This window comes from Manis pentadactyla, chromosome 1, assembly GCF_030020395.1.
Source record: "Manis pentadactyla isolate mManPen7 chromosome 1, mManPen7.hap1, whole genome shotgun sequence".
In the NCBI taxonomy this organism is placed as follows: domain Eukaryota; kingdom Metazoa; phylum Chordata; class Mammalia; order Pholidota; family Manidae; genus Manis; species Manis pentadactyla.
Window position 1 is genome coordinate 122,286,889 of NC_080019.1, and position 18,761 is coordinate 122,305,649.

Here is an 18,761-nt window from a genome sequence, read left to right on the forward strand (position 1 = left end):
CGGGAGCTGGGGTGACCAGCGCTCGGGTCCCGCCAGGCTGGGGCTTGTATCTTACCCCTTTCATCAGGCGCTGGGCTCTCGCAGGTGTGGATGTAGTCTGGCTGTTGTCCTGTGTCTTCTGGTCTCTCTTTTAGGATTAGTTGTATTTCTTGTATTTTCAAAAATATATATGTTTTTGGGAGGAGATTCCCACTGTTGTACTCACGCTGCCATCTTGGCTCCGCCTCTATTCTAGCAATCTTAAAAGCACTATTCAAGTAAAGCTTTCTCTATGAAGCCTCCTCAATCAGAATTAATCACAAGTTTAAAACCGAAATCATGACCCACATCCTCTTCTCTCTTAATCCTCACCACCAACACTACACATCCAATTACAGGACCCAGAAATCTAGGAATTCCCTTTAATATTCCCCTCCTCCACCCTCAACATCTAATTAACCCAAAGTCTCTTGACTGTATCTCACAATTGGCCTCCTCTGCTGCACCCCTAATACTATTGCTTATTAGTTCAACCTGTACTTCCACTGAAATTATCACAAGAACCACTCCTTCCTGTCCCACCTCTGTCTACACTGTTGTCTGCACTGCTACAGTTACTTTTCTAAAATAGACATCTGATTTCAGTTCCTTACTAGAGTGGCCAACTGTCCTGGTTTGTTCAGGACTGAGGAGCTTCTCACATGTGGTTTTCATTGCTAATGCCCAGAAATTCCAGGCAAACAAGGATGGCTGGTCACCTACTCAAACCCTTAAGCACCTTTAGAATGGCATTCACGTTCTTCTTAACCTTTCTCATACTATCTTTTCAACCTCAACTCTCTGTTCTCCCTGCCCCACTCCACCACACACACACATATACACCCCTACACCAGCTTTGTCAAGCTACATTCAGTTCTCTGAATGGAATGTGCTCTGTTCCTTTACATCTCAGTACCTTGGTACATTGTGTCTCCTTGACTCAGAATGCCTTTTACCTTATCTAGTCTTGCTGGTAAACTCCTATTTATGTATCTAGATTCTCTTTAACTGAGTCATTCAGGAATTGACTGTAGCTTCTATGCTCTCAAGTACCTGGCATGTATTGCTGTAATAGCACTAGCCCACTGAACTCTACCTCTTCTAGATATTGAGCACTTTGTATACCTAATACCCAGCATAAGGACTCACACATAAATGAGGCAAAAGGCAGGATGGAAGGAAGGATATTTGCCTAGATTGCCTTATCTATAGAACTTCTACTTGAGGTAGTTGAATAAAATGTTTCCTTTCTCTATTAGAGTGTTAGCTCCTTGAGGGCAAATACCATGTCTATCTATCTGCTCAGCATCCATACTGCAGAGACCCATTAAATCTACTCCATTGATGTGGTTTGGAGATTGTCTAAGACTGAGAAAAGATAGGTACTATGAAGCCTTCATTGGAGGGTATGTCAAGAGGGACTAAAGTATAGCCCAAAGGATTAGTTAAAGTGCAGCCCCTTCCTGAGGGTGACTGCCATGTGCCTGCCTTTGCAGCAATCACTTCTTCTCTTAGAGGGAAACTTCTTTGCACTAAGTGAGTAGATAGGAGTGTAAAAACAAGACCCTCCCATCAAAAGCAGGCACTGGAAACAGTTGACACTGCTCTACTACCCTCAACTAGGTTCTCTATTGAGAGAGAGTGATGCTTTGCTCAATGCTCACATAGCCCTTATTTCCAAGCCATAAATAGTATCTATGCCAAAGTGCCAAAATGTGGGACTACCAATTACATGCATCAGAATCGTATGGGAACTTTTTAAAAAGCAGATTCCTGGGCCACCACCCCAAATTTCTGAGGTAGGGCCAGAAGACCATTTCCAGATCAGTATCCCCACTGATTCTTATGTACACTGGCATTTGGAAACTGCTGACGCATACAGTGAAGAAGACTCTGCCATTTGAACAAGTAAAATTTCTTCTGTCAAATTAGTATTATAATGGCAACTATTTCATAGGTTGCTGTGACAATTCAATAATATCTTGTGTATAAAGTGCTTATACAATGCCTGACATGACAAGTGTTCAGGATGTATTAGCCAACGCTGTTCCTAGACTTTGCACTCCTTGATCAAAAGAGCATGCCTTTTTTATCCTTATATTGACCTTGGCATTTTGACATCCAGTGTAGGGACTTACAGATAACAGACCCCCAAGAAATTGAATTATGTCAAATTTGAATAAGGTTGGAGGTAAACCTTAAAAGAAGTTGTCATTTTTTTTGCTTAGTTGGTCAAGATCTTTGACAGGTGCTGAAAGCTGACCAGAGAGAGAGTACCAAGGGCATTCTTGTACAAAGTCAGCAGCATCCTTAAAAACATGGCAACAACACTCTGAAAAGCAATGCACCAAATTTATCAAGAGCCTTGAAAGTGTTGCTCATAATTTCTGCAGCAGTAATACAATTATTATTTCTAGGAATCTGTCTTAAGGAAATCATCTGCAATGAAAAGGTAAAATTCTACAAGTATTTGTATATACAGGATAAAACATATACATGCACTAGAAAGAACTTAACTGTCAGACACAAGAACTTTCAGGTAAATATGACACCTCCACAAAATGGAACATTATTCATTTTCAAATTAAAGTTTACAGCAAATTCTAAAGATGTAGGGAAATATTTATGTGTTAAATGAGCAAAGTCATTTAGAGTTGAGTCCAATAATATAGAAGGAAATTTATCAGCAAATAAAAAACTAGCAGAAAGTATACCAAACGTTAACAATGATAGAATTGTGAGGGATGTTTATTTATTTCCTTATACTTCTCTGTGCTTTCAAACATTTATAAAAATAGAATAAAATGCATTTTAACATAAAGTCAGTAATTAATATTATTTTTAAAAGTAAAGGAGACTTTCACTTCTGGAAACATGGAATAGACTTACTTCTTCCTATTCCTCTCAGTAAGTTCAACTAAAATCCCTGCACATTACATGGAAAACAAACAAAAGGAGACAGAATGGCAAAGAGAAGGCAGAATTGGGTAGGGAACTTGGGACTCAAGGAACAAATGACACAACAGTCACTTCCCTGGGTTTTCTTTTTCTCTCACATATGGCTGAGAGCAGAAGGAACTGGCGAACTGAAAAGGAGAGCAGACAAAAATCAGCACACACACGCACACACACCGACAGCTTAATCTTTCTAGCCAAAGAACAAGGAAAGTGTCCAAAGTTCACCCAAAAAGGTGGGGCCCCAGCACACCTACACCAACAAAGGCCAAGTGGGGTGTCTTGACTGCTTTGCTCATCCTGTTGTAAACATGCACCTCAACTCACAGCAAGGATGGTGTCAAAGAAGGCTAAGTAGGGAACTGGGACTTTTATCCCCACCAAGTAGTAGCAAGGCACCTTAAAATGTCAGTAGAAACCATGTGGAGACTGGACCTACACTCCCAACCTCCAGTGACAAGGTTAACTCCCCCTCTGTGCTGCGGTGTTGTCAGAGGAAACCTAGAGAGACTCAAGCTCTCACTACCACTGAGCAGTCACAAGAGCCCATTCTATGGCATCAGTGGAGCCCCTATGGACAGGAATAGGAAGGCATTCCTGGGCCTCCATCCCAGAGCGGTATCACTGGACACCTAGTGAGAAGCTGGAACTCCCCTTCTCAAACAGCAATAATGTCCTCAACATGAGGACAGGTGTGTATCTACATCAGACAGGTCACACAGATCTACATCTCTTTAGGGATGGAAAGAACACAGACCAAGCAAGGGGACATAGCTCACACAAAATGAATGGCTAATGGAGAATCCATGTTAGACAGAACCCAGGCTTCGAAACAGACCCCTTTCTACCCTAGCAGGTAAATATTCTTGACCTATCTGACAGCCTGTCCAAATCCTTAACCACCACCCAGCCCATGTCCTTTCTGAGCTCTACTAAACCAGCCCTGGTAGATGAAGAAACTTGGAAAATCCTAACAAGTAGCATTTTACTAAGGCAATAAAGAAAAAGTCGAAAAAAAAAATTTTTTTTAAGGAGTGAGACGAATAAGGAAAGGAAAAGAACAGAATCAGCAAACTTCTGTAAAGTGCCAGATAGAAAATATGTTCAGCTTTGTGGGTCATACACTCTCTTTCACAACTTCCAGACTCTGCTGCTGTGGTGCAAAAGCAGCCGGAAACCATGTGTAAACAAGGTGGTGGCTGTTTTCTGACAAAACTTTATGTTTGAAAAAGTCAGTGGGCCAAAATTCACTGACGGTCCATAGTTTGCGGGCCCCTGTCATGCAGTAACAACAGAAACATTCAGCCTTTGCACCTATAGTGATAGTACCTACCTAATGGGGTTGAAAGCGCTTTGCAGCAGGCATAGGACCTAGCAAGTAGTCAATCAATGTTAACTATTACTATTATTAGGCAAGAATTCAACTGAAGAACCGGGTGGCATCACTGGTCTGAACTCCTCATCTTCAACAGCCTTAGGGACACAGTAAGTGGCGCCTGTGCCTCTGTGTGCCTCAGTAAGTGCTCCTTTGTCCCAGAATCCCGTGGGCTTCAAAGAGAGGATCACGCTGAGAGGGTAGCTTCTTTAAACTATCATAGAAGATATGTTTCCAAGAGTTTCTGAGGTAAATTTCACAGAGCAGATGAAGGAACTGAATGCGTTTAGATTCGAGATGTCTAGAGGCATGGGGATGGGGGATATACAAGAACACTTTAATGCCTGAGCTGTAGAAAGGGAAGCAGATTTCTGACATGCGGCCCCAAAAGGCACAGAGTTAGGACTACTGAATTCAGGTTAATGGAACCGTATTTCAGTCCAATATAAGGAAGTTTTTATAATAGCTGTGTCTTGCAAGGAAATGATTTGTCTTACAGTAAGTTTTCTTCTCCAAGGGCATTTAAGGAAAGGCTAGTTATGGGAGGGAAGGGGTAGGACAATGTCAGGTAAACTTGGAAGAAGCTTCTGGCCTGAGATGAAATGGAGTGTGGTAAATCAATCACCTATTTCCCTAATTCGAATTCTTACTTACCTTTAGATTTGTATGCTATCTCATATATTTTTGGAATATATTGTCATTAACTACACTCATCCAACATTCATTTAGTATTCTAAAAGTATATATTGTGCACTTATTACGTGCCAGGCATTTTTCTAAGCATTGGAGCTATAGCAGTGAATAGTTGATTGATAAGCCATTAAAAATTAAATAGAAAAATATATCTTCCTTGGGGTAATGAAATATTCGACTTTTATTTGTATATTCTTTTGCTATTTTCAACTGACCAATGAAATTTCTGTGTTATACAGGGATACTCTGCAGGTAATTATTTCAGTGATGATGAATCTCAAAATTAAATTGTTTTCCTGCTCTAGGATCTTGTGTAAAAGTTTAGAAGGAAGGTGACTGGGATTTTCTCCCTGTAAGGTTGAAAGTCTCCAGAGTCAAGATTTCATTAAAGAACAGATGCTACAGCTCTGACCACAGGGTCTAGAATTTGATACCAAGATAACAGGAATTCTAGCTTTCATTTATTCCTCCTAGGGTAGAACAGTAGGGGGTAGTTACATAAGAAACTTCTCTGAAATGAAATATGAAAGTCCCCAGACTGTTGCTAGAGCCCTATGCACCTGCGCAACATGTGTCTGCTGCGATCAGAACTCATCCTTTATATGAACATGATGCCTTTTGCCTGAAAAGCAGTTAAATAACTAGAAGCTTCACAACATCCTATTACACACTCCCTCTTCATAGTTCTCTGGGATGGAGAATGGCAAACATGGCATTTCTGAGCATCACAGTCGTATCCCTTCCTGGCAGTTCTCGAGATCTGTATGCCTGACTTTACTAATGAGAAAACCCCCAAAAGGTATGATTTTAGACCACTAAGAAAGACTCTCTGTCTTAAAAGCATCTAATTTACACAAGAGCAGACAAGATGTATATGCAGAGATGTTCACTGCAATATTAGTTGTAGTAAATAGGCAGTAACCTAGGTATATATAGTAATCATAAATATTATAGAGCCACTAAAATAATGTTTGTTAAGCATGTAATAATGTTAAGTGAAGAGAAACAGAATAAAATTATGCAGTATGGTGAGGCATAAACAAAAAAAGACTGGAAGATAAATGGATCAAAGAAAAGACTAATAGTATTTGCCTTGGGTGATCGCATCATCATGATTCTTCTTTTGCTTCTGTATTATACACATTTTACTCATTGAGTATGTTTCACCGTTAAAATCAGAAAAATAAATATATACATTTAAAAGCTTGTTCTATCTCTTCACAGATAGCTAAAATGCCAGCAGGGAAGCTGTATATTTTATATTCTCTCTGGCAAAGAAAACCACCCTGAGAACCTGACCACTTTAAATATTATTTGCTCAGTTCAGTTAAATTATTATTTATTGACTATCAGATTGGCAATTCTGTTTATCTGTGCATTTATATTTTTGCTCCACCCATCCCCATTCATCTCCCTCCAAGAAATAGTGTCCAATACCCAATCTTCTTCTGTCAGACCACATTCAGCTGATGTGCTTCATGTCGAATTGACCCTGACCCCTACTAGGAATGGGATCATGAGGAAGAGCACAGTATTCTCCTGGCCACACTCCTAGATGTGGTAGGAGCAGAAGCAGTGGGAGTAGCAGTGGGAGTAGTTAGGGGTAACAGAAGCCGCATCAAAGGATTAGAGCAAGAGCTCGGAATCAACCTGCTGATATTCAGCATCTGTTTTCATGGCTTCTCAGCTTCCAGATTTGGACAAAGTCTATAATTTTTCATTGCTTCCTTTGGTAAATTTGGGATTAATGACTCAACTAAGTCAGAAAAAAAGAGAAAATGCTTATAAAATTTGCACAAACACCTCCAGTTCATCCTATTGGAAACATATTAAGTAACTTCAATGTTGCATGTAAAATGCAGACTTGAAATAAAACACAGTCCCTGCCAGTAATAATTCACAGTCTGCTGGGAGGAAAGGATAAACAAATGACTCTACTGCAAAACCCAGTGAAAATCACTATAATAGGCATTCAAATCTACTCCAGACAAGGAAGTGATTAATGTGACCCAAGGGATCCCCAATGCTAATGAAGGAAGTCAGATTTGAGATGGGTTCTGATGGATGGGCAGGACTCTGGTGGCCAGTTATCAGGGTGAAGATGTGTGCCTGGCCGAAAAAGTATGTAATACATTCTGGGAAGAGCAAACAGACCACATTTGGGATGATCAGAGAGAGTGGAAAGCAAAAGTTATCTCTTGGAATTGGCTAAACCCAAACAGGATGGCTTGGCCTCCAAGCTGAAAGATCCTTACTATGCTTGGTTATTCCAAGTTGAAGGAGAGCAAAAGAAGGTAAATGTGTACCATAAAAATCAGTCTTATTTTTCCATTAAAAAGCAAGTAGAACTAACCACTCATTCACCAGAACTTGATTCTTGGATACTTTTGTTTTTGAACTGGCCTCAAAAAATTGATCTTTCCTCACAATATCATCTTCTCTGTACTGATTCTAAGGCTTGAGTGCATGAGTTTTAAAATTCTCCAGCCATGTTTCCCCCAAGAAGCTAACTGATTCTAGAAACACTAAAATGATTCTATTCCCAGCCAGGGCCCTGTGTGTGCAACCACTAAAATCAGAAAGCGTCCTGGACTGGGGTACATAGTATCTTTCTGGAGAGCATATGTGACATCTGGGCCTCCTCTTTGTTCTCTTTCTGATGGACATTGAGGGCATGGCTGTGCTCATTCTCCCTAAGAGTAGCCTTAGGCTAAGGACAGAGTTGAGGAGGTGGTATTCTGAGCTGCTTTCAACTCTACCTAAGCTGTGGTTTCAGGTAACTCACCAAGGTTCATATGATAGGCATCTAGAAATAGCTGTAGGCCATTTAGGGAGGTGGTCCCACTCTGGCTAGTCTTCACAAAGCTTTAAAATAAACAAAGCCTTGAAACCAGACCCCCAGAATAAATCTTTTCTAAGCACATCACCAAATCACCAACTCTTCGGAAGGCCTGTATTCTATGTCTACTGTGGGCCTGAGGCCCCACAGTCAGCTTTGGTTAGTCATTTAACAGTAGAGTTACTCTTTATTCCTTTATTCATGAGTCAATCACACAGCAGCTGTGATAATTTTCTAGTTACCACTTGATGTAATGAATCCAGATATGTTCTTCTTTCCTTGGCTAAAAAAATTCACCAGAGCTTTGAAAAAAATGAAAACTATCACTTAAATTTCTTAAGATGTTTCACAACAATTTTCTATACCTGTTTTAAAACTTTTTAAATCATATTGTTTGCATGTATTGGAGAGCATCTCAAGAAACCAGCTGCTTTGGTCCATGATTCAACCCAGGAAGATATTATTTTATCTCCTCCGCCTTGTAAACGAAGTGAAGTCAAAAAGAGATGAACAAAATTTGCTTTGGAGTTGTGAGAATAAATAATGGCAGAGCCCACACTGCTGTGCTGGTCTCCTGTTTCCTCATGTGTTTCTCTGAATTACGCCCTGTTGTTTTTGCCACCATTAACAACTGAAGTAGGGTGGCCAAAATTTACCAAAGCCAAGAAAGAGGCAGTAAGCTACCAGGTTTAAAGTGTGGACTTAAACATAGCCTTCCATTTACTTAACCAAATGAACCTAGCATGTCACCTAACCGCTCTATGCCTCAGTTTCCTCATTTGTAGAAGAAAGATGGTAATTCCTTACAGGGTTGCTGAGAAGATTAAATTACTATGTGTGAAGCTCCTAGTTCAAATCAACACTGTGTAAGTATTTGCTATTACTATTCCCATCTGCACTCCAAGCTGGTCCTACTTTTCCCTAGAGGATTAAGTGGTAGCATCATCTCCTACTGAGAAAACTATGAACTTCAGAGATGTCCTTAATAACTATTCATCTTGTTCACCACAACCTATGAATCATGAAGTTTTTTAATTCTAATTCCTAAATATCTCTTAAATCCATTCTCTACTCAGCATCCTCTCTGACAAGGCTATACTGTTATCTCTTACCAGGACTTTCAAACACCTCCTTCCTTGTTGCTCCTCCTCCAGCCAATCTACCTTATCCCATGGTGTGATGTCCTTTGGAAGGGCAAATCCTACCTATCATTCGCTGTTTCAAATCTTCCAGTGGCTTCCCCACTTTGTCCGCCAGGCTGACATCACAGACATTCTGACCAAGATCAGCTCCACCGTCAAACATTCTAATTCAGTCGGACTGGAAAGGGGCTTAGGAATCTATTTTTATATATATATACTTTCCAACTTGATTCTGATACAGTTTTATTCATGAACTAATGTTTGAGACTCACTGGAAAGAATAAAATGTACACTTACTAGGATGTCTTATAAAGGCCTTCACAATCTGGTCTTCGCCTTCCCGTCAGGGAAATTAATGCCATCTTTCCCCTTGAAGTTGTCTTTGAGCTGCTGCTGCTTCTGTTCTCCTCCAGCTCTGAATACATAACTCTGACAATGACATCTATTACACCATGCTCAATGTTTGCACCCCTGGTCCCCCCATCCATGGGTGTGCAGCCTTCACAGTCACACAGGGTCCTGCTCTCAGAAGGTCCCTGAACTTGGTTTAAAGCACTGCTAGAACCATCCTGAAATTCCTAATACTTGTTGAACAGGGTCACCTCATTTTCATTTTTCTCTGGGCCCCGCAGTTATGTACTTGGTCCTGCCCACTCAGCTGTGAACTCCTTGAAAACAGAAGCTGTGTGCTATTCACTCAAAATCCCCCTTGTTTAACACAGAGGACTCCTGGCACAGAGTAGGGGTTTAGTAAATATTTGTTGAGTTTATACATGATCAGATGAAAGGATAGAATAGGGTATTTCACAGAAAAATAGCTAATTAGCTCTGAAGAATAAGCTTTGTTTTTGCTTGGGGGAGAAAGTCATCAATCGATGAACTCACAAGATCACTAACCATTCCAAATAAATAACATAATATTTCTTAGGTTTCTCTTTCAATTACTCAAACTGACTGTCCCTTTGAGCCCTGCCATGTCTCCATCCTTCTCAGAATGCAGAACTGCAGGCGGCTGGAGCTTGCAGCTGCACTGTCAGATATGCCGGACGATTTGTGTCAAGCTCTGGGCTAAATTCTGGAGGTAGTGGGACACGGAAGGGTGATACCAGAGAAACGTGAACCAAGCAGGGTCCCTGTCCTCAAGAAACAATTAAATCTAACTCTTAAAGAGTTTATATTAAAGATGAGTGACTTTACGGGAGTTCTACAGCAATGAATCAAGAATAAAGACACTAGACTTGGCCTGTGGCCCAGTTTCCCGAACATTTCAACTGACAAAATGTCTCAGTCTGAACACAATTCCTCCACTATGAGATCTGTGGGTACACTAGTTAACATTGGCAACCACCTCAGAGGTGCTCAGGGAGCATAATAAATAAGGGGCTATTGAGGTGGGGGGAGGTGCTTTGGCTCCCTGGGGTTAGAGAAGAAAAGACGAACATCAGCTATCAAAGTGAGCCAAATAATTGGTGAGGACAGATGTCCGGAGCTCATGCTGAAGGCGCGACAGGACTTCCAATGTGGCGAAAACCACATACCATCCTGCTGCCACATTATGTGCCTATTGCAGTACTAACCTCTTGCTGTTCTCAGAAAGGACAGTGAAGTTCAAGAAGAGTTTCTCTTGCATTTCCACATTCACCAGATTTTAGTGGTGCAGTCTACTAGTGGATATAATATGAGTGATACCATTAAGAGATTCTAGTAGAAAAAAATATTAATGCCAGTGAACATATAGAGAGATGTGTTCAACTTCAAATCAAGGAAATGCAAAAATAATACCGCCATAAATTATCATTTTCACATACCAGATGAACCAAAGTGAAAAAAATTGGTAATGCTCAGTGTTGGCTAATATGGTGGAAAAGCAAGTATTCTCAAAAACGACTGAGAGTCAAAGTGTGAGCTGCTATGCCCACAATCTTATGGAGAGAAATTTGCCATTGCATATCAATCAAAATTTAAAACACACATCCTCTTTGACACAGCAATGTTATTTCTAGGATTTTATCCTAAGGAAATGATCTGACAAATATGTAAAAATACATGTATAAAGTTGCCCATCACAGCCAAAAATACTTTGAAATACCGTAAGTGGACAACAGGAGAGATTTGCTTATAGTATAGTTCATCTAAACACAATTTAAACATTAAAATGGTTAAGTGGAGCTATAATTATCAAAAGGAATATATCCAAAACATACTTTTAGGTGTAATGGAAAAGCGAGCTTAAAGAAAGAATATAGGAATGACTCCATTTTTTGTTAAAAAAATACGGATTTGCCAACATGAGTGTGCATTCTTTTAAGAATAGGTTGTGATTGATTTTAATTTGTTTTGTCATGACTCATAGTGTAAATGAATGCATAATATCCACAATAAGTATATATGTATCAAGAGCAAAATGCAAAGTCTTGAAGAAATAATATGTTCAGTGGTATACTGGTAAATAGTTGACAACTGGCTTTCGGGTAGAGCAGGAAGGAAATCCCGTGTAGCATTTACCAATTACCTATGGCATAAATATTTCTGGCTTTATTCACTAATATAACATCACTGAATGTGGAGTTGGTAAAAATGTCGGTAGCACACCATGATGTAGTTTTCCATGATACAAATATAAGATATGTAAATAATCACAAGAGTATAGCTAATACTAAATGCAGTAAAATAATCAGAAAGTGATGAGTTTGTGGATGCATTTATAAGTCTGGAAGGAAATTCACCAATACAGTACTATTGATAAGGTCTGGGTGGAAAGTTCATGAATCATATTACTTCTTTCTTCAGACCTTTATATGTCATTTCAATATTTTTACAATAAACATATATTAACTATAATCAGAAAAAGTTCAAGAGTTTTTTTTTTTTTTTGCTAAAATTTAGGGGAGAAAAAACCAAGGACATTATTTTTAAATCAAGTCTCACTGTAACAAAACACTTTCACCAAAGGAATAAGATTTTATTAGGGTGTAATAAGAATATTAGTGAGCAATGTTCTAATCAATGTTCAATCATGGTGTTAAGAAATGAGCACTCAATGTTTCTAAGGCCTTTCAAATAAAAATATGAAACATCAAAATTCAAAGGAATTCAGGCCCCCAGTTCATCTGATACTTTCCTTTTATAAACTAGGAAACTGAGTCCCAAGACAGATAGGTGTTTTCCCAAAGTAAACCCTATAAGGCAGGTTATAAGGTAAGTCAGGTCCTCTCCATTTATAAATGATGGCTATATCATGTAAATGAAAGCATATATTCCTCACTTGTCATTATTTAATGAGAAAAGTTGACCTTATTTGGAGGGAAGATAATATTCATTCCATTGGTTACCTGCTGAGGCCCCGACTCCTCCTGTTTTTGTTTAGTTAATAACAGCTTACACTTCCCCAGAATTTCTAGTTCTCAAAACTGTTCCACACAGATAGTCTCAGTTGATTCTTTAAGAGCCCTGTGAGGCAGGTAGGGTAAGAAAGACCACTCCTATTTTACAGACAAGAAAACTGAGGCTAGTAGGCAAGCGGAGAGCCCAGGGCTATTGAGAGCTGGCCCTCCAGACCAGTTATGGTGGGTCAGGGGACCAGGCTCCTCTTTGAGACCTTTATTAGGCAGAAATCTGGGTGAACCTTCTTTGAAGACCATTTTCTCTCCTTTCCTTCCTGTCTTCCTAACAAATTCTATCTTCCATTGGCTCCTGTCTCATTTTGCACTTTCAGCTTGTCTAGAGTTGCTCTTTATTTCCTGTTTCTTTTATTCTAGAATACAAGATAATCCTAAACATCTTTCTTGAATTTGTCATCATTTCTATCATTGTAGTAATGACTTCTGTAAAGATCCAAACAGTGTATATTCTAAAGCAAGAAACTATAAATCCTTTGGTGTGACACATGTCTAGACAATTTGGGCTTTCCAAAGGGATTAATATTGAAGTCAGAGGAGACAGCTTATTCAGGAAAGACAACACATAATGGAACAAATCCTAGGGAATCTAAGATTAGATATTCTCCTAAGCTTTGTTTTATTAAGGGAGGAAGTGTATTCCCCTGCTAAGAGTACAGTGTCCTCAGGAAGAACTGAAAAGGGTTTTGGTGGGCTATGTGTAGATCCAGAGAAAAAAGTGCTATCAACCTAAGCTAATTTATATGGTGCCTCAGCTCCTGGACTTACTGGTCAATGAAACCAGGCTGGCACATTCTCCACGCATCAGTTTCCTTATCTTTAAAGTGGGAACTTCAGCACCCACCTCACAGGGTATAGCAAAAACTAAATTAGCTTGTGGCCAAGAAAATATTTTACAAATTAAAAATCACTATAAAGGTATGTGGAATCCATTTAAGGTATATTGATAATTTTTGAAGTTTACTGCTCTGGGTAAAGGTAATAGAATAGTAGGTTAAGAAGGGATGGAGTGTCAGACCCAGCAACAGGCAGATGGCCAGGCTCCAGGCAGAAGAGGATGGAGAGCTCAAGGGTGTATACTAATTGCTGCACCTCCACTGAGATGACTGGCCAAATGACTCCTCTCCAGAAAACACAGCGTCCTTTTCCATAGCAAAGATCTTCCCCAAACTGGGCTTTCAGCAGCAGGCAAAACGTAGGCTGATAACTCTGAAGGATTGTGTGGTACTATCATAAAGATGGTCTGTTAAAAAAATTGCTTCACTGGAATGTGTACACGGAGATAGCAATTTCCCTAAAACTAGGAATTTCTGCTAGCTAGCAGATGACTCTTGAATGACAAAGAATGGAAGAACAAAAATGAGTGTATGAGAAAAGAGTAGGTGTGTTTTAATCTAAGGATTTGAGAGAGAATAAAAAAACACTTGAGGGAAGGAGGCCATGCCTTTTGGTGAAGAATATTCAATGAAAAAAAAGAATATTCAAGATGAGGATCAAATTTCCAACTTTAATATAGATATTAATGGAATATTCACTCTCTAAAGAAAACAGAAGATACAAATATGATATCCAACAAAGGGTCAGAAGGTCCTTTCTGGTGACATTTGTGTAAAACCTAAAGGCAACTGTTATTTGGCAGTCAAATCTGGAAGTAAGGAGAAGGTGAAGAAACCCATGTAAATTTGGGTGCTTTTTATTCCCTTATAATTTTTTCGGCTTTGATAACAGAAGGATCTACCTCTGAAGGTCCAAAACATGTTGCTGCTATAGGAACAGGTAAGCAGATTAAACTTGAAAGACCAGTTTAGCAAAAAAGAATTTAATAGTCAAGACTAAAGCAATTAACCAAGAAAACACTTTAAGTAAAGATCATTTGGGCTTGTTATTTATATATTAATTCCAGGAAGATAAAATGCTATTACAGAATGAGAGTATCACATTCTAACATTTTTATTACACCATTACTGGTATAAAAGACTGTGCTTTTGCAATTAGCAAAAAAGGCCCTATTAAACAGAAGTAACATTTCTATCTCTCTCTTGATTACCATGTAATTGAGAAACAGAGCCTTAAATTCAGCAAGAGCATAAGAATCATTTTTGATTTTCCTATAGTTCCCCAGATGGGAACACATCTAAATGAAAAGAGATAGTTAACTATAGAAAGTTTTCTGTAACCATCTCTATACCTAGAGAGCTACAAGTAAAATTCTAGAAGTAAACAGAAATGTGTGTAGGCTGACAATTGTTAATATTTTATGTTTTCCCTGTCCAACAGTCTTTGTGAACACAGATATGTGAGAAGAAAAGACGGTAAAAGACCAGCTGCACTTCTATTTCTCTATGGATATTCTGCTTCTCCCTATCAGGAATACATTGCTCCCCACATTAGGGATTTGCTGAAATTATTTGAAATTTTGAACAGAACTTGCTATACTGGTGAAGCTCAAAAAGACATCAGAAAGTGGCATTGTGCTTCACTCCCTTTCTGTTTTATTTAAAAAGAAAATGTTCTTGATAAAATGAGTAAAATATTTTCATTCTAGAAAATTTCTGCTGTCAGAGGTTACATTTATGGGACAGAAAGATTTCTTGAACATTATCTTTCCTCACATAACATGAGAGTCAAATTGAAGAGAAGTGCATGAGTGTCTGAGTGAGTGAGTGAGTGAGTGTGTGTGTGTGTGAGTGTGTGTGTGTGTGTGTGTGTGTGTGTGTGTGTGTGAAGAGAGGGACTGTGGCTAGAATCTTACCATCTCATTCTCTTCTCCTTCATTGAGCAAAGCATGCTGGCCATCCTCAAAGTGGTTCCCCATGAAACGGTGATTCCACTTCTCCTGCCTGACCCTCTTGAGCAGATGCTTCCAGGATGAACTTGCCGAGTCACTGTCGCTCGCCAGCCGGCTGAATGTGTTAAGGATCCTCCAGGTTAAAACTCCTTCTTGAGCACATACCTTCTCTCAGCAAATGGTAATACTTAGCAAACTGAACTCCTCCCACAAGTCACCCTCTGTTTAGAGGAGTGTCTGCCTGCTCCTTGCCTACTGTGTTCTCCCAGAGCAGCAGTCCCAAAAGAGGCTGCTCCCATGCCGATCTTTTTGTACCCAACTTACAGGGAAAGAACTTGTTGCCTGCCCAGTGCCTGCCAGCATATCTGACTGCAAATCCAACAGGACAATGCAGAGTTGGCAGGACTTTCCAAGGAGTGAGGAGCAGACGCAAGAACTGCCAGCTCACTGCTTTTTCCACAGAGGCTCAGAGACTGGGGTGGACGGAGGCTAACAGAGCTGCAGATTTTATTTAATTAATGAAAGCCCCAGCCCATCAGCTTTTAATAGTATACTCATTCATTTTGCTTACAAAAGCTACAAATTATAACTAATCCTCTTCAAAAGGTATTCGTAATCACATTTCTGTGTGTATGCAAAGGCACTCCACTTAATGTGTATGTGGAATTAAGTTTACTTTTGCAAAAAGCATGTAGACAAAGAATGAAGATATAATCAAACTATTTTATGTAGTCTCCTTTCACTAAAAAATTGGTGGCTAAATTCTTAAGAAAGTCTGGAAATAAAATATTCAACTGACTATGTGGCAAGACTTTTTAAATTTCTTCACACATTCATTCAATATACATTATTTGAACACAGGAACTCTATATATGAATGAAGTCATAATTGCTACCCTCAGAGTGATGTGGGGATTTAAACATGCAAACAAATATAATAAAATAAAACAAATGTTTCAAATGGTTTTTTATTATGAAAGCTGGAACAGAAGTCTGACATAACTGTCAGAAATCCCAGTGTGATGTAGGGAACACACATCCACTTTGGCTCAGGAAAAAAAACCTGGATTCCAGCTGCTCATTGGCGCTGGTCGAGCTGTGTGATCAACTGTGTTAACCTTTAGGAGTTGGCTCTTCTCATCCAGTAACCGGAGGCTTAAATGCGGACTTGTGAAAACATATTGTGCAGCACTGATCAAGCGCTGTTGGTATAATTAAACGAAACATCCAATTTAACAGTAGGCGGTGGAGCATCGTGGTTAAGGGCGTTGCTCTGGATTTGGAGGATCCAGGTTCAAACTGGGGTTTTACCAGTTGTGCCACTTTGGGATAATGAGTTTCATAAACCTCATAAGCCTCCATTTGCTCATATGTAAAATAAAGATGATGGTAATAGAACTTACCTCTTAAAGCTGTTGTGTGAGGAGTAGTGCCTGGGAAACAGAATGTATTCAATAAAGGAGTTATTTTTTACCTTCACTGTGTCCACTCATTCTCCTTTAAGTTATGCACAACTGTTGGCACTGATATCCCCACCCTGACATTGGTAATGCAAACAAGACCAAGACTAAAGTGGGTGAGTGGGTATATGTATGTACAAAACCTTGAGCAAATGGTAAAGTATAAATTAGACAAGCATAAAAATGATAAGCTATTGTAATATTAGTTATTATATATATAAATACATATATACATATATGCTGTTCTCTGAATTTCCAAAAATTATTAGCACAATTTAACAAAATAAACTTAAAAATGCAATTAACATTATACCTCAAGATCAAAATATGAGAAGTATGGGATTTCTTTTTAAGGGAATGAAAATGTCCTGGAATTTGAGAGTGGTTATGGCAGGACAACTTTGTGAATACACTAAAAGTCACTGAATTTGTACTTTCATTGAGAGAATTTTACAAATGTGAATTATATCTCAATAAAAAGAAATTATACCCCCCAAAAGTAAATGAACATTGTAGAGCTCTCATAGGCAGTCATTTAAATATTTAGCAGGGAAAAAAAATAAAACAATATTTCAAACTCTATCTCAACTGATAGGGGCTGAGGAGTGTTAGTATGTGAAATGGTAACACTGTACCAGTGCCAGTATGCAGGTGAGAGAAGAGTGTTTAATCTTACCATCTATGATTGGCAATTCAGGCATTTATCTGGCTGGGTTCCTGAATATACTTGGCAACTCATGCAACATTGTAGGGTTAGGATGGGTGTGTAATTGATCAGGAGTTACAGGAAAAACTCCACAGGATCTCATTTCATTGAACAAATCGTGTTATATGGTTACAGTATTAAAGCAAAATAAGTCTCTAAGAACATAAAAAACTTTGTGAAAACCAAGAGACCACAGAAAATCATTTTCAGCAATTCAGTCCAGGACAATTGAAGACTTTGAAATAGTGAGTTTTCTCACATCCCTCCAGGAGTTCCAATGGTAAAACATCCCAGTGCCTCTACGGCAGCATGACATATGGGCAGTACCCTCCCTCAGTTGGCACTGCTGGTCTACAAGCGTGAGTATACACAAACAGGGCTAGATTCCATGAAAAAAGCAAACAAAATTTACCAAACATTTCCATATGTCAGGCACTGTCGTAAGCATTTTACATGTCATTGCGCACTTCTTACAACAGCTTCTGTGGTCGGTACTATTATGATCATCCCCACTTAGCAGACAAGGAAGCCTGGGTAAAGGAAATCAATAGTTTGCCTACATTCAAACACTCAGTGAAGAGTTGATATTAGGGCCAGCCAATGCAGCTTCCCCAATCCATGTCTCAGCTATGAGGTGACCACCAAAGTGCTCAGCGAGGGATGTTTATAGAGCCAGGAAAACCTTTTTGTGGAGGAAGTACTTGAGCAGGGCCTTGAAACAGACAGAAAAGGCTCCAATAGGTGAAGATGGTGGCACCCAGAAGAGGATGGATTTGAAGCAGGGGAGTCATCAGAAATGTACATGCTTGTGCAGAGGAAGTGCCTAACCTTTGCTGTATAGAGCCAGGGTGTGTGTGAAGGAAAAAGAACTGGGTGAGCAAGATGGTGCAGGAAATATAGATTGAGGCCATTCCATGGAAATCTTGAATTTGAGGCTAGAGTCTGGGCCTAATGCAGTAAGTAAAGATATCAGTGAAGGCCAGCTGATGTCATAAATATGCACATTATTCTTTATCATCCTGGGCATAAATATTACAGGAATCATTGCATAAGCAAGTTCTAAAGTGACTCATTATTTCTAGCTAAAATTATATGCAATAAACAGTTTCCTTGAACCCTCTAAACTAAATTTTCTATTTCCTTCTAGAACATGGTTTGAAAGGTTTTTTTTGTAAAAAAAAAATTAATAGGCTTTATCTTTTAAAGCAGTTTTAGTTTCACACCAAAACTGAGCAGAAGCTACAGAGGTTCCCCATATACTCCTTGCATGGACATGCTCCCCCACTATTGGCATCCCCCACCAGAATGGTACATTTATTACAATTGCTGAACCTACCTTAACATGTCATTTTCACCCAAGGTTTAGATTAGGTTCACTCTTGATGTAC

The 18,761-nt window shown here is 39.2% G+C and overlaps 1 protein-coding gene across 5 annotated transcripts in view; it reads right to left on the bottom strand.

Annotated features, from left to right (window-relative positions):
- The window catches only part of ATP13A4 (ATPase 13A4), a 123,776-nt gene extending 108,179 nt beyond the window's left edge, over window positions 1-15,597 (bottom strand). Inside the window, exon 1 of one of the 5 annotated variants that reach the window (XM_036875271.2) lies at window positions 15,173-15,571. In XM_036875271.2, the coding sequence (XP_036731166.2) occupies window positions 15,173-15,235 (63 nt within the window). In that variant the 5' untranslated portion in view covers window positions 15,236-15,571. Of the gene's footprint in view, window positions 1-15,172 lie in introns of all 5 variants that reach the window. The other 4 variants (XM_036875268.2, XM_036875272.2, XM_036875273.2 and 1 more) reach the window with 4 other exon arrangements.
- Between the last annotated feature and the right edge of the window lie 3,164 nt (window positions 15,598-18,761).